Below are 15,873 nucleotides of genomic sequence, written 5' to 3' on the forward strand. Positions count from 1 at the left end.
CTCCCCTTCCCCCCACACCAGGTTTGGCTCTCCCACTCCCACACACCGTGTCCCTTCTGCCCCCCCCCCCTCCCCCGGGTCTCTCCCCCCCCCGTACATGCTCCACCCATGGCTTGCTGTCGGGGTCGGAGGGGGCGGTGCTGTTGCTGCTGCAGCTGGCGACTAGCAGGCAGGTGTAGGACTGTGAGGCAGCCAGGGCTGCCCGTCCAGCCGGCGGCCTGCCACGCTCCACCAGGCCGGGCCAGGCCGGGGAGCCGCCAGCCTGGACAGAGGGGCCTGTCCGCGGCACGGGGCCCCATGTGGCTGGGAGGAGGAACTTCACCCAGGCCGCCGGCTCTCAACCCCAGGGAGAGCCAGGCCTGAGGCGCCTCGGGGCAGGCCCCGAAAATCAGGGAGCGCACCCAGCCAGGCACCCGCCATGGCGCTCGGTGCGGAACGGCCGCCCAGCCAGCCAGCCGCCAAGCAGCCCCCACCGCCACCCGCCTGCTCTGCACCCTGCCACCCGCCCCCGTCTTCCTCCAGCACCCAGCCGGAAACAGAGCTGCCACCTCTGAGGCACAAAAACCTGGCACCTCCTGCAGGAGCCTGAGCCGTACCGCCGCCCATGTGCACTGAGCATCCTGACAGTCACGTTTCCCAGGACAGCTCCCTCCAAGGAAACCTGGACAGGCGGCACCCAGGCAGAAATCTACCTGCCTCTATTTAAGAGCAGAGGGCATTTGAATCACCCTGTGACATCCAGCGCACCCCTCACTAGCTATGGTGTTCACCATAGCTTGGTCGGTCGCTCCAGACCCACATAACAGAGACCTGTGTTCCTACTAAGCAGTGTAGGATTGGAGACACCTACATCTCCTCACTGGGATAGGGGAGGTGAGGACTGGACTAGAGGACCTCTCGAGAGCCCTTCTGTCCTGTGATTCTATGGCTCACACAGGTGCAAACTCCAGGCACACACAGGTTTTAAGGTGACTGGACTCCTAGGAAGTTTAGTCCCCAAACAGTCACCAAATCCTTATGGGAAAGGCCTACGGAATTTAATAGTAGTAAAACAACAGCGTTCTCCGAAAGCTTCATTGCATTACAGAGAAAAAATATCTGCTGACTTAAATGGTGAGTGAAATCCTTTCTTCTTTCTTTCTTTTTTTATATATAGTCCCATAGCAAGAATAGCATTTTCTATTAAATTCTATAGGTTGGTTCAAAAAATCTGTACAAAGCTATCATTCTCTATAAATCTCTATAGGATTTGTGTGTAAGGGAAGGGTCAGCATATTCTTCCATCTGTTCGTTTGAAATACAAGCCTGAAACAGACCTCACAAACTTCTCAGGTCCTGCAAGGTGAATAGGATCTATATGTTAACTTTAGATCTTTGCTCTGATTAATATTGCCTGTTTGTAGAGCTCAGTGATATGCCTGAATCCACAACGGGCTGGATTTTGATTAGCCAGTTTACAATGGAAAGGTTACAGAATTGGTGTTATGAGGTAAATTTCCTGTTTTACCAATTAATATCCAGTGACAGAATATACCCATGTTCACACCCTATACACTACTGTAATCATTTTTGTACAAGGCATGTCTTGTACGGTATAATCTGAAAACTCAAAATGTGCTGGTCAGTATCATCGTGATAAAACGTGTGGCAACACTGCAGGTGAAGTTATAAGATTCCCCTGGATGGTGGTGGTAACACATGTTCCCAACCCCTCAGCCCTGCTCAAACAAAAGTTGGCAAACATGGCTGTCCTAAGCAAAGGAATGTGTGCTCTGTTTAATTGGCATTTAAGCAGTAAACAGAGTCATCAAGCAGGAAGGGAAGACAAAGGAAGTTCAAACAGATGAAAAACCAGAAGGGAACATCCTTATACATAGACTTTCTCTCCTAGTATGCAGCTGGAAATGTTTTTTCAAGAAGGAGACTAAAACTATAGAGAAGGGGGACAAACACCTTGAGGCATTCCCCCCCCCCCCCCGCCCTCTGCCCATCACATTCACCGTGGCTAAAGAGAAAATGGAAGCATTCATTGGACTCTGGGGGAGGGGTCCTGGCCTACAGAGTTTGGTCAGTAAAACTGCAGAAAGCATGTGGTGAGAATCTTTACTTGAATCAGATATAGTTTAAGTTAAGCATTAGTAAACATTTTTATTTTTATTTTGCTTGTTACCATTTTTGACTTATGCCTTATTACTTGTACTCCCTTAAAATCTATCTCTTTGTAGTTCATATACTTGTTTTACTATTTTATCTAATCCAGTGTGTTTAAATTGAAGTGTCTGAATAACTATTTGAGATAATGAACTGGCATATTATTCCCTTTAGGGAATAATGGACTTTAAATATTTTGTACTGTCCAGGAGAGGGCTGGGCAGTACAGGACATAGATTTCTCCCCAGAAATGTAAGACTGGGGGTTTATTGGGGTCACCCTGCAGTATAACCAAGGCTGGTGAGAGTCAGAGTATAACCCATGTATGGCTGGCAGGCTGCAGTTACACACAGACGCTCAGGGTGTGACGTGCATGCTGGAAGGCTGTTTGTGAGCGGCCCAGGTGGGAGCTAATTCAGCAAGGCATTGTAAGGCACCCCAGGTTGCAGGGCAAGGGTGACACAGTCCCCCACTGCTCTGGACCTTATCCTGGTATGTCACACATCCATCCTATTTAAATTTTTAACTAGTGAAAGGCCCAAGACATTTGATTCCAGTCTGGGTTTCAAACACTCTGAATTTCTGCAGTGTGGGGGTTCAATCTCTATTGAAACAAGGACCAACTGCACAATTTGTATCTTGAGCCAGACTCTGAAACATCAGACAGACATATGCACATTTTGATGCTTGGATTTGCGCCCATTTTTAATCTTCATCCCTCTCCCGGCTATACACAAACTACTTACGGTACATTTCCTCTGGCATGAGCAACTCTATCTATAGACTCAAATCTTGTATAACTCTATTGTCTGTAAAGAACAAACCACCGCAGACAGTGGAGGGGGAGTTTAAAACTGGCTGGGTCATTCCCATTTCTTGTCATTATGACTTAGGGTTTTTTTTTCTTCTGCTGCACCTTCACAGATCCTTCTTTCCTGCCAATATGCATTTTCCAGACTGGAAGGGTCTATTCGGGGAAAATCCTCAGAGAATTACCTGGACCCTCTTTAGGATTGGGTCAGCTAAGACAAGGGAGATCCCATGTTCAGAAATGACTGGAGGAAGTTCACATGGGTTCAACACAATGTGCTGCACATGACTATAAATCCTCTTAATTCCTCTTCCCACTCTCATAATCCCTGAAAGTAATGCCTCGCTCAGGAGAGCAAATGTTGCCAGCCACCCACATTTAAAAGGCTTCGCAAGTAATTCCAGGTTCTGAGAATCAAATTATGCCAGCAATATTGTGTCATCCACGCAAGCTAAATAAAACATAGGTGACAACTTAAACCACTCACAGGGCACCGGATGCTAGGTCCCCACTTGTTTGGAGGTATGTGAATCCCCAGACCCAGGCTCTGTTAATAAGTACATTTAAAAAAAGAAAATTTCTATTTTATTTCATCCCGAAGGATTCTCAAACTGCTTAACAGAACTTGTAAACTTAATATACTCACTATACTAGAGATCACATACTCCAGCACTGAAATACAACCACCTCGGTATGGGGGAGGGGAGGGAATCTCAACTGCTTAATCTTCTACAGGATAGAAACCAGAGATCATATCTGGTGGTAACCACAGGGAGTTTAGGAAAATAGAATGTAATTCCACATGTTGGAACTTGGCTAGGGAAGCCAAACTCTTAGCAAGTAGGTTTCACCAGTTTAATCTAAAGTGGGATTTTAAACTGATTTAGTTAAACGGACATAAAGAACCTGTGTAGACACTCTTGGTTCAGTTTGAGAGTGGCTTATTTGATTTAGCTTAAACCTGTTCCTATTCAATTTAAATTAAAGCCTGGTTAAACTGAAATAAGAATATCCACATGGCGTTTAGCACTGGTTTAACTAATCTGGTTTAAAACCACATTTTTAGGCCTGGTCTATGCTGAAAGGTTATATCAGCATAGCTTTGTCAGTCAGGAGTGTGAAAAAAACACACCTGAGTGATGGAGCTATGTTAAACCAGTGCAACTCTGCCTGCAGACAAGGCCTGGGTCCACACTACAGAGTTACGTCGATGCAAGGAAGCTTGTGTTGACCTAAGTCTGTAAGTGTCTACACTATAATTTCACTCCCGCCAACATAACTCGCCCGTTACACTGACTTAACTCCACCTCCCGAGTGGTGTAGTTAGGTCAACACATTGTCAGTGTAGATGATAAGTTGCTTATATTGACTGTTGCTGGCTTTCTGAAGCAATCCCGTGATGCCCCCAGACTGACCGTTCAATCGGTGCAAGCACTCCTGGAGAGGACGTGCACGGCCGACACAAGGAGCAAAGTGTAGACACGCACAAGCAATGTAATTTCTGCAACGGCTGCATGCTGATGTAAGTTAGGTCCTCTTAATTTTGTAGTGTAGCCCTTAGTAAGGATGTCATGAGACCTTTAAAGAGACATGGGTATCTCAAATTTGGTTACAAATCTGCTGTACTTATTCAGGCAGCATCCCCACTAATTAATTATTTGGCTTTGGGCTTTAAATAAGGGCTGGTCTACACTGCCGCGCTAGTTCGGCGGCTGGGGATCGAAGTTCCGAGTTCGATTTATCGCGTCTGGTCTGGACGCGATAAATCGAACCAGGAAGTGATCCCCGTCGACTGCGGTACTCCAGCTCAACGAGAGGAGTACTGCGGAGTCGACGAGGAACCTGCCTGCCGCGTGTGGACCGCGTCTGAACCGCGGTAAGTTCGAAGTAAGGTATGTCGAATTCAGCTACGTTATTCATGTAGCTGAATTTGCGTACCTTACTTCGACTTGGGGGGTAAGTGTAGACCAAGCCTAAGACTCTTCTAAATCTAAGATGAATAGAAATGCTGGGGGTTTAAAGCAATATTCATGGCGGTGTTGGCAGCCCAAGCACTGCACAATATTGGCAAACTCCGGCATGAGTCAGGCCACTGCACATTCATGAGACTTTGGGACCCTTTAATTTGCCTTTGCTTTTGAGGGGTCTGTAGAGTTCCTGTTCTCAGTGCTTAGCCCAAAGCGGCTGCACACCTGGCAGCTACCTTCTAGACCAGCAGGGTCACTGAGGGGCTACCTTTCAGCCCTGCCTGGGGGAAACGCCCCTCTGGTTGGCTGCTTTCCCCAATTCCCTGCCTCCTGAGGTATAATCAGCCAATCTGGGGCTCTGCCGGGGGCAGGGAGATCTCTTCCCTCCCCCCACCCCATGGCCACTCCCAGAAGGGAGGCAGGAGCAGAAAGAGACCAGCAGCTCAGGGATGCTTTGCACCCGCCCCCCCTCTTGTGAGCAATAGGACGGTGCCTCAGCTCATCCCCTGCCCCACTGCAGCATCAAGCCTGGGAAGGGGGAGGGAGAATGAAGAGCCTCTGGAGCTGACCCTCCCCCAGTCTGAGTGGGGAGGGGCCCCTACTGCAGCCCCCAGGCCTGGAAAAGGGAGATGAACAGCCCCTGGAGTTGCAGGAGGAACAGAGGTGAGGATGTGGGAACTCAGGCAGAACTGATGTGATCTCATTTTCATTTCCGTAGAAAATAACAGACCCCTCACTTTTTTCAGACCACGTTGTGCAGGCATGCTTGTGCACAAAGTTTTCCTCCACAGCCATGAGAGCTAGAGACTTACTTTTCTCTGTAAATGAAAGCTGAGATCCTTCTGTAATCACAAGGCTTAAAGCTGGAGCTCTAAAAAAACCACCAAACAGCATGAGCCTCGCAATGAAATTGCCAGAATTGGCCACCGGGATTGCAGCCTGGGACTAGTGCCTTGGAATCAGAAAGTGGAAATAGACTAGAAACTGACGACATGTACCGAAATCAGTGACTATGCATCCGATGAAGTGGGCTGTAGCCCACGAAAGCTTATGCTCAAATAAATTTGTTAGTCTCTAAGGTGCCACAAGTACTCCTGTTCTTTAAGCTAGGGCTAGTCACCAAGCTGAGTCCAGTGAAAACCAAAAGTAGTGAACATTTAATAATTTTAGTTCCACTTTAATATTGCTAGTGTTATTTGTAACCTATGTAAAGACATTTATTTTTAAAAAACGTGAATTTTCACCTGTGTGCATCCCTTTAATGCTTACCAGCATTCAGGCCTTTGCTTTTACATCGCTTCCACCAGATGGCACTTTCTGCAGCACAGTGCTCCGTAACATGTGCTGTGCATTGGTTTAGTGCCAGCAGTTATCAGAGACACTTCCTGCAGGCGCTGGGTGTCCCTCTGAGCAGTGGTGGGGTCGCATGCAGGTATTGACCCAGCCTGACTCTGCTTAGCTTATGAGATTTAATGGGCTCAGAGTTCATGTGGGTATGGTTGCAGAAAATGATACTTTTGCTATGAACCACATGTTCAAAATTTCCTCAATCACCATCCTCCTGGGGATCATACCAGTTCTGGGTGATTATTGTGAGCATGTCCCGATAAGTATGTTCTCATAAACATCAGGACTTCAGCTGTTGAGCCATACTGTAGTGGAAGTAGTTCACTCATCACTAGCTAAAGACAGAGCATAACAACCCAAAGATAGATCAAATGATGCTGCGCAATGCGAGGATGAGAAGTGAAAGGACTGGTTGTAATAAAAAAACATGGCAGCACAGCCAGCTACGTGGCCTCTCTATTTCTGTGTCCCCTGAAGCCTGATTGAACTATATTGGACAAGTTGGGCTGCAAAGGAGGAGTTCACAATTGATACTATTTTGCATTTTTAAAGTCAATGTATTATGTGCTCATCACCATGGCTTCTGATCTCTGAGGCACATTCAAAGACCGAATGCCATGCAGGACAGTCCATAGTAGTCAGCAGTAGTACTCCTCTTCCTGTGAAACCCCCAGCCTGCCAGAGGAATGCTACTCTATCGATCAAACAGTCATTTAGGTGGCCATGCCCCACCTGAACCAGACTGGCAGACTATCAGGGCACGTATGTTCTCTCCACTGAGAACAGCCTGCCTCCACTTCTTAAAATGGACTATTCTGAACAAATGGACTATGAACAACACAAAGGCCTCCGCTGACCATGTCCTTCGTGATAGTGCATAGAGAGGAGGGCACTCCTAAAGAAGGTCCCAAATCTCATGGGACTTTATAGATTAAAATTAACACCTTTTGCTGCACCTGGGAGCTGATGAGACACTAGTGTTCATCTATGCTGGTGGACTCTATGTTCTGTACTAGCTGATGTAATTTCCTGGGGTTATTCACTGGAAGTTCCCAACCAGGACTTTAGACCAACCAAAGAACAGACCGCCCCCAGAGATCCCATCCCAGGTTTTACACTGAACCTAGCATTGGAGTGAGGGGGTATGGCCATGCACTGCACACACAGTTAGGAAAGCTCACAATAAAGTACCTCACTGCTGAATCTCCATGCTTTGATTTAAGCAGCTCCCCAGTCACCTGAAGAAAATTGGGCAGATCTTCAGCTGATGAAGGTTCCTGCTGCAGGGGATATGAAAGGCTGATGAAATGGGATGGAACAGGTCCAAATTCTCCTGACTTAGTGTTGCCATAGCAGGTACACTTGCTCAGCAGCCAAAGCGGGGTTTGGATCTAAACCACGTTGTTGGCCTTATGCCCTGCATCCCATCGACAGGATCATCCAACCCAGATCCAGCACAAGAGGAGCCAGCTGTGATCATGTACAGACAGCCAGTTCTGGAAGCTGAATGCTTAACGTTCAGGCGATAAAACAGATAGAAGAGAGGAACTGGGGGGAAAAGACAGGGCATTGATGCGCATTTCTGCTGAACCTAGGAGCCTGTTTGTGGCATTAAATATGTTGCCGGATGATGCCGCCCAAAGGCAACATAATACTTGGGAATCGGGCGGCTATGGCTTTGGCAAGCAGAGCTGTGACACATTCCCATGGCAACTCAGCCCCATTCCAGCAGCGCTCTGGCTCTAGGTCTGATGAATTGGCACAGAATGTGCTGAGCTGGAGCCTTCAACCTCCTGAGCACATGCTCTTCCCTGCCACAGATGAGTGCAACCAAAGGGCCACATTATGCAGGGTGGAGCGAGAGAGTGTGTGTGTGAGAGAGAGAGAGAGACATCCTTTAACCCCCCACTGGAGCCAGGCACGGGGTAGCTGGGGAGTACAGGCCCCGTGCAAGGACTTGTGAAGATAACCTCTCAAAGGGGGTAATGAGCAAGAGGAGGATTCCTCCTGCTCCTTCTGGCACTCAGGAGCAGTCTGGCTGTCCCTTATACAAGGGAGGGGAAAGGTGCGGCAGGGAACCCTTTCATCTGTGCACCACCCAGGAAGCAGCCCGTAGCATTGTAACAGCACGGGGACTCTCCAGAGGGCGCTGCTGGAGGTGGTCTCGGCAGTGCTGTTTTTCGGAATGTACAGCAATTAGAACGTGGAGAAATGCTTTTTGTGGGCTGTGGTGCAGTTCCTTTCAGCTGGTGGCCAGGTCGCCAGCAAAGTCTGCTGACAGGCTTGATTTGGCTAAGAATCATACGTCAGTGTAGCTGGATGCTGTGCCCGGGCTAGCCAACAAGACATGAAAACATTCCACCCCCACCATCTTGCCCTGTATGTGAGATAGGAGCCCCTGCCATGCACCAGGGACTGGATTGAGACCCTCAGCTCTCTTCACTGATGCTTTCCTAGGCAGTTGGGGATGGGTAAAAAGCTACAGTTGCATCGGGGGAAACCTGAGAGGCAGCTCCTGGGGGCATTCTGCCTGCAGAGGACAGAGGCTCAAAGGTCCTCGGGGGGGCTGGGCGGGGAGAGAGTGGAAACTGCTCTACTGTCAATGGGTGCAGCACATGCCCCTCCCAGCAGCTGTCTGCAGTGGATCCAGAAGGGATAGGCTCATGGCGACTCTCCCAGTCCCTCGGGAGCATCTGGTGCTGAGGATGCAGCTAGCCCTCCTCCCCGTGCACAGAGAGCAAGAACCCGGATTCTAGCTACCCCTTGCACAAGTGCCTGGGAGGAGAAAGCCCCCTTCTCTCTCTCTCTCCACCACCACTCCTTTGTGCACACTGCATGAGCTGCTAAAATGTGGAACAACTAATTGTACTTCCAAAGCACTTCTCCATGCTCCACCTTTCCCACCTCCCCAGAATGCTGCAGTCACACAAGGACGCTCACCACAACAAAGAGATAGGGCTGATTCCATGAACATTAACAAAAGCATCCTGAAGACAGGGGTTAGATTGGCTAGCACCTCTGGGGAGCAATGGGATTCCACCCTGGGGGCTGCAACAGCAAAGCTTAGTCACCCCCGACCTGCGGCATGGAGGGTAGGACCCCAGAAATCCTCAGGTGAGATTGCAGCAGGGTGTGCCTGAGCAGGAGTGACTCAGTCCCAGAGAACTATGCAGGGTTGACTTCAACCAAGGAAAAAGAAAAATGCGGCCAGTTTATAAGCATCTTCCCTGTGATCTGCTCACCTGCGAGGTGGTGTCCCACATGAAGGGGTGGAAGCCCCATTGCTAGGGATGTTATGATTAGATTGGAAAAAGCCGGAGGAAAAGTACTGGGCAGAACAGTCCTTCACTGGCAGGGGCACTAGGTCTTTTTCCTTTCTGATTTCTATAGGTTGAATCTTGATGTTCTTACTCAGGCAAAACCCCGACTGACGTCAGTGAATACATGACCTCAGGGTTTGACCCTCTGATTCAGCCTTCAGCCAGAACCTATGCTGAAAACACCAAGCCCACTTTGAATGCTGAATTTAGCTGTAGAAAATACAGACAGCAGTTGGAAATGACATAGGCTGAGAGGGCCCAGTGAGGTGTAAAAGAAAACCAGAAATCACCCCCCTCCTTCCTTTACCAGCTCGTTTTCCTCTTTGGGGTTGAGCAATGCATGGTGATCCTTCCAGGACTTTTCTTCCATTAGGTTCACTCCAGGGTGTTCTCTCTTGACGGGGAAGAGTGCTCTTGGACGCTGCTACTGACTTGAACTCAGGACATTAGTTAGTTCTCACCATGGTCTTATCCACTGCCTCTAAAAATCCCGGAGCATGCACCTTCGTTGTTGAACTGGCAACACAGAGAATAGAAATCCATTCTCGCCTGTAAAGCTCTCAGGTATTTACTTATGCAACTCCTGCACGCCTCTTCCACCTAGTGTTATTTTGCTGAATCATATGAAAGTTACTATTTAAAGTGACACTACCAATGGCAAAATGAGGGAGGGAGCAAGTGGGTCATGCCTCCTGCTGCGTCCGCCTAGAGATCTGGGCATCTTAGAACCAAACAGGAGCTGATAAATTGAAGGGAAATCAAATATCTGAGAATCAAAACCAAAAATGTTTTGAGGTTTGCAAACGGACACAAACCCCGGAGCTCATTGTGGCGCTAAACAGAAGATTTTGTTTTGTTGAGAAACTTCCCATGAAAAATTTAATCAAAACTCCATTTTTTGATGGGAAAATTTTTCAGCTGAAAAATTCTGCCCCGCTCTAGCGATGGGGGGTTTTCCCTGGCTTCTCTCCCCACCTGACCCCACCTGCCTGGGGGGCAGTGTTGTGCTCTGTCGAAGCCCAGGGCTGCTTCTGCCATTGCTGGCTTGGGAATGAATTGGCTCCTTTGTAGCTAACAGCTCAGCTTCCCCAGTGATCGCAGCTAGGTGTGGGTCACTCAATAATAATCACGTTCAGTTCCCCACGTTCACCAATAGGGGTCACCAGCAAGCTCTGCCTTGATGGATTCTGCTGCGTACTTGCCTGTGTGCAACTCCCATTACACCTTACACGACCCGACACTCACAAGTGGTTCTGCTCCTTTGTTGAACGTATAGACACCAGTTTCCAAAAGAGGCCGCAAGGTGGAGAGGCATTTTCTGTCCTTCCACCAAAACCAGCCGCCCCAATGAGTGGTCCTTTGCTGAGAGCCAAGGCTCATGAGCTAGGTGGAGTTAAATCTACCCTCAGAGCGGGGTAGTTGCCTGTGACAAACCGAGGCCCATAGACTTTCTAAGGGAAGAAAACGGAGTGTGCTGGAAGAACGCCGGAAGGTTTTGATGGATGCGAGGTGGAAGGAGAGGGGTTGGGTCTGACCTACATGTGATTGCAGAGGCAGCGGTTCGGTGTCATTCAAACTTAGACATTAACAAAGCCACAGGCAGGAAGTCACCTGTACAGCTTGAAACGAGACCCTGGGGTTAACGGGGCTGGATTACTTCCCACACACTTTAAAGAAAGGGAGCATGGGGACCAGTGATGCGGCAAAATTTGCAGCTGACATAAGATTATTCCGGTTACTGCTGGCGGCAGAAGGCTGAGGCGCACTTCCAGGGAGCCAGGGAATGGGCAGTAGGGGGCAGTTGAAATGCAGTGTTGGTAAATGCAAAATACTGCATGGTGGGAGAGAGCGTTTGAACTACTCAGACGCTATACATCTTACTGGGCTCTACATTAATTATAACCACTCAAGAGAGGACGTGGACAGGTTAATGAAACCTCTGCTCAGTGTGCAGGTCCAGTTAAAAAAGCAACCAGAATGTGAGGGTACATAAGGATGGGGATGGAGAATATCACCATGCCTTTATATAAATCCGTGGGGCAGCTTCATCTGGGTACCGCCGCTCAGTAACAGTAAAGCAGGAAGAGAAAGGGTTCAGAGACAGGCAGCAAGACTGATCAAGGGCCTGGAAAAAATACCATATGAAGAGAGACTGTAAATCTTAGGACTGTGTAGAGATGAATATAGGGGGATGAAGTGGGGCATGCATGATGACTGTCAAAGAAGGTGCTCCTATTTACCCACTACTGATTCACCACGGGGCAGGGTCAATGAAACTGAAAGGCAACAGATTTTGCTGGTAAAAGGATTTTTTTTTTACATAGCACGTAATTAGCTTGTGGAACTCATTGCCACTAGATATAATTGAGGCCAAGAACTTACCAGGATTCCAAGAGGGGCCAGATGTTTGTGTGGCTAATGGGAACATGCTCAGTTACCTGAAACAGCGCAAAACAAAGTTTGTAGACAGGATATAAACCTGCAGGCTTCAGAGCATAAGCCAATTTCAAATTGTTGGCGGTTAGGAAGAAACTATGGGGAGGTTATTTCACAGCTGTCCACTAAGGGTATCATGCACCTTCCTCTGAAGCCGTTGGTGCTGGCCACTGTTGGAGAGAGAACATGGGCTAGATGTACATCTGGTCTGATCTGGTAGGGCATTTCCCATGTTCCTGCCTGTTCTCTGGCCATGTTCCTCCCTCACCCATTCCCCCACACTTCCATGAGGTGTAAGCTCCTTACCACTGGCCTTCCCACAGCATCCTGGCCTCATTCAGGGCTTCCCCAGCCTCCAGCTCTGCTCTCTCTCCTTCTCACCCCTTCACCCTGCTTCACCACTCCCTCCACCTCCGTCTTGTCTCTGTGCCTCCCACTGCCTGGGCAGCTGCCCCTCAATCCCGGAACACCCCCCCTTCCCCTGTGCCAAGCCCCTGTCCTCCACGCCTCCAAATCCCAGTTTGAGTCACCCCGCGAGTGACCCAGCGCTGAACCCTCAAAACACACTGGGGACAAGCTCAGCCAGTCTGGTCTCCTCCCGTGGCAAGTCCTTCGGGCAGGGACACTCTGTGGCCCTCAGTGACTAATCCAGGGTTGTAACCAAGAGCCAGGCGCTGAACGGCTCCTTCTGTTGTTGCTCAGAGCCTCGGTTTGGACCTGTCCCTGCAGCGTCTGCACGTCTGTGACCTTGGGAGCAAGTTGCTTGGGTTCTGTCAGGCTCCTTTGGTAGCCGGGGGAAGCAGACTTGCTGTCCTAACTGGACCTGCTGGCTTGGCAATCAGACTCCTTGGGGCTGAGACACGTTCCAAAGAAACATCGGGGTGTAGCTGCTAAAGGAACATGAGTGCTTGGGAGTAATGAGCATTGTGCAACACAGAGACTCAGAACCCCAGCACATCCCTTCCTGACGTGGCTGGGCCGGATTATGATGGGGCTGCCCCAGGTGACAGATTGGCCCGATAAAACGAGCCTCAGTTAAAAGGTAACAACTAACATCAGTGGCTGTAGAATTAACAGTCCCTTCCACAAGGTCTATTAATCTGGCAGGAGTAGCTCACAGATTCATAACCACTGAGTGAGGAGAATAGATTGTTCCTCGCAAGAATTCAGGGCATGTTTCCCCAGAGAATGTCCCCAAATGAACCTGATAAATAAATGAACTCACCCCCACCCCATCACCTCCCTCTGCCAGCAATACCAGGGCACTAGAGTGGGCGTTCACCTCCGGGGAGATCACACTGGTCCCATTGCCGGGGCAGGCAGCTTTTGGTTCTGATGGGAGCTCTGCTGGGGTGGGGGACACAGAATCATAGAATATCAGGGTTGGAAGGGACCTCAGGAGGTCATCTAGTCCCCCCCCATGCTCAAAGCAGGACCAATCCCAACTAAATCATCCCAGCCAGGGCTTTGTCAAGCTGGGCCTTAAAAACCCACAGCCTTGCAGGAGCCTTGTAATGAGCTCAGTACCCTAGTCACCAGGGAGGGCCAAGGGGCACTCTGCCTCCTTAAGCCATAGAATAGCTCCCACTGCTCCCCAGAGAGCAGTGCCTCCAGTGCCACCCAGAACCCACTGGGCATGAGCTGGCCCCTAGATTTTAAATGTGTGGTGGCTCTAAGGCGTGTCTCCATGGGGAGGCTATTGCAAAACAAGCTAGGGGTGAATTAAAAGTGCACTAGCTATTCTGCAGTAACTCCCTAAGTGGGCACTGTTCTTCCACACTGAGTGCCTTGGAGCTTAATCCACTTCCAAAGGTACTCCTAGTGCACAGTAAGAGCGTCCACCTGGAGAGGACTGGCTAGTGCAGAATGGCTTTTCTGGGCTATTTCCCCATACAGACAAGCCCTAAGTGAGCATAAGTGGGGGGTCTCTCTTCCATAAGGCTTCTGGACATTTTGCATGTTCCGCCTGTGACAGGCAAACAGACTAGGTTGCCCTGATAAGGTGTATTTCCTGCTTGCACCCAGGATGGATGTGCTCGGGGTTGGGGAGTGAAGGAAGCAGCTGTCCGTAGGGACCCCCCCCAGCGTCACTTGTTGCAGTAGTTGGAAGGTGCATAGTGATGGGGGCGGGGGATTGCAGAAAGAGAAGGGATGGTCTCATGGTTAGGGCAGTTGAATGCTGTGCTGGAGAAATGGATTCTCTCCCTGCCTCTGCCACAGAGTTCCTGTGTGGTGCTGCTAAAGTATCGACTGAGTGAGACTTACCTGGTAACCGTAGCCCTCGTTCACTGTCCCTGGAGCTGTAGACAGTGTGTAGAATGAAGACCCCACCCCCATCTGACAGCGTTTCAGATGGTGTTAGCAGGTCGTGTTGCGGGAAAAGGGAGTGTGTTGCGATGGGCAGGGCCTGTTGTTGTTACAGTCTGAGCCCATTGCCTTACAGCCTCAGGCGTGAAAGTTCTTTTTGTTTCTCCTTGATGAACCGCCCCCCCTTGGTTCACTCTACTTCCCTGTAAGCTAACCACCCTCCCCTCCCCCCTTCGATCACCACTTGCAGAGACAATAAAGTCATTGTTGCTTCACATTCATTCTTTATTAATTCATCACACAAATAGGGGGATAACTGCCAAGGTAGCCCGGGAGGGAAGCACCGGGTGGGGTGGGGGAGGAGGGAAGGACAAGGCCACACTACACTTTAAAACTTATTGAATGCCAGCTTCCTGTTGCTTGGGCAGTCCTCTGGGCCGGAGGCCCCCCCACCTCGTTCTTGGGCATCTGGGTAAGGAAGCTATGGAACTTGGGGAGGAGGGTGGTTGGTTACACAGGGGCTGTAGCGGCGGTCTGTGCTCATGCTGCCTTTCGTGAACCTCAACCATACGCCGGAGCATATCAGTTTGTTCCTCCAGTAGCCTCAGCATTGCCTCTTGCCTTCTGTCACCAAGCTGACGCCACCTATCATTTTCAGCCCACCACTTATTATCTTCAGCCCGCCACCTGTCCTCGCGTTCATATTGTGCTTTCCTGGACTCTGACATTGTCTGCCTCCACGCATTCTGCTGGGAGCTTTCAGTGTGGGAGGACTGCATGAGCTCAGAGAACATTTCATCGCGAGTGCTTTTTTTTCGCCTTCTAATCTTCGCTAGCCTCTGGGAAAGAGAAGATAGTGTGAGCATTGAAACATTTGCAGCTGGTGGAGGGAAAAAACGGGAGAGTGGTAGTTTAAAAAAACCACATTTTAGAGAACAATGGGTAGACTCTTTCACAGTAAACCTTGCTGTTAACATTACATAGCACACGTGCTTTCGGTACAAGGTCACGTTTTGCCTCTTATTGAGGGTATGCCGGTTTGGTGTCAGAGATCACTCACGCGGGGCCGGGCAACAGAATTTGGCTTGCAGGCAGCCATGGTAAGACACAGTCTTTTGGCTTCTTTAACCTTCAGAACATGTGGGAATGGTTTCAAACAGCAGCACCCTCATTTCCCATACCAAGCAGCCGTTGGGTTGGCCATTTAAAATGGGTTGGCAATTTAAAAGGAGGGGCTGCGGTTTTCGGGTTAACATGCAGAACAAACCCAACTAGCCCCCTTCCCCCACATACCCAATTCTCTGGGATGAGCGCTTCACCCCTCCCCCCACCGCGTGGCTAACAGTGGGGAACATTTCTGTTCAGCCACAGGCAAACAGCCCAGCAGAAACGGGCACCTCTGAATGTCCCCTTAATAAAATCACCCTATTTCAACCAGGTGACCCTGAATGATATCACTGTCCTGAGGATAACACAGAGAGATAAAGAACGGATGTTGTTTGAATACCAGCAAACATCGGGACCATACGCTGTG

The 15,873-nt window shown here is 49.5% G+C and overlaps 1 protein-coding gene across 1 annotated transcript in view; it reads right to left on the minus strand.

Moving 5' to 3' along the window:
* LOC112119736 (probable cation-transporting ATPase 13A5) overlaps positions 1-9,966 on the minus strand; it is a 61,329-nt gene extending 51,363 nt beyond the window's left edge. The window contains exon 1 of the mRNA XM_024218524.1: positions 9,904-9,966. Coding sequence (XP_024074292.1) covers positions 9,904-9,966 — 63 coding nt within the window. The remainder of the gene's footprint in view (positions 1-9,903) is intronic.
* Between the last annotated feature and the right edge of the window lie 5,907 nt (positions 9,967-15,873).

Source organism: Terrapene carolina, unplaced genomic scaffold (genome assembly GCF_002925995.2).
Source record: "Terrapene carolina triunguis isolate 2854851 unplaced genomic scaffold, T_m_triunguis-2.0 Scaffold88, whole genome shotgun sequence".
Classification (NCBI taxonomy): domain Eukaryota; kingdom Metazoa; phylum Chordata; order Testudines; family Emydidae; genus Terrapene; species Terrapene triunguis.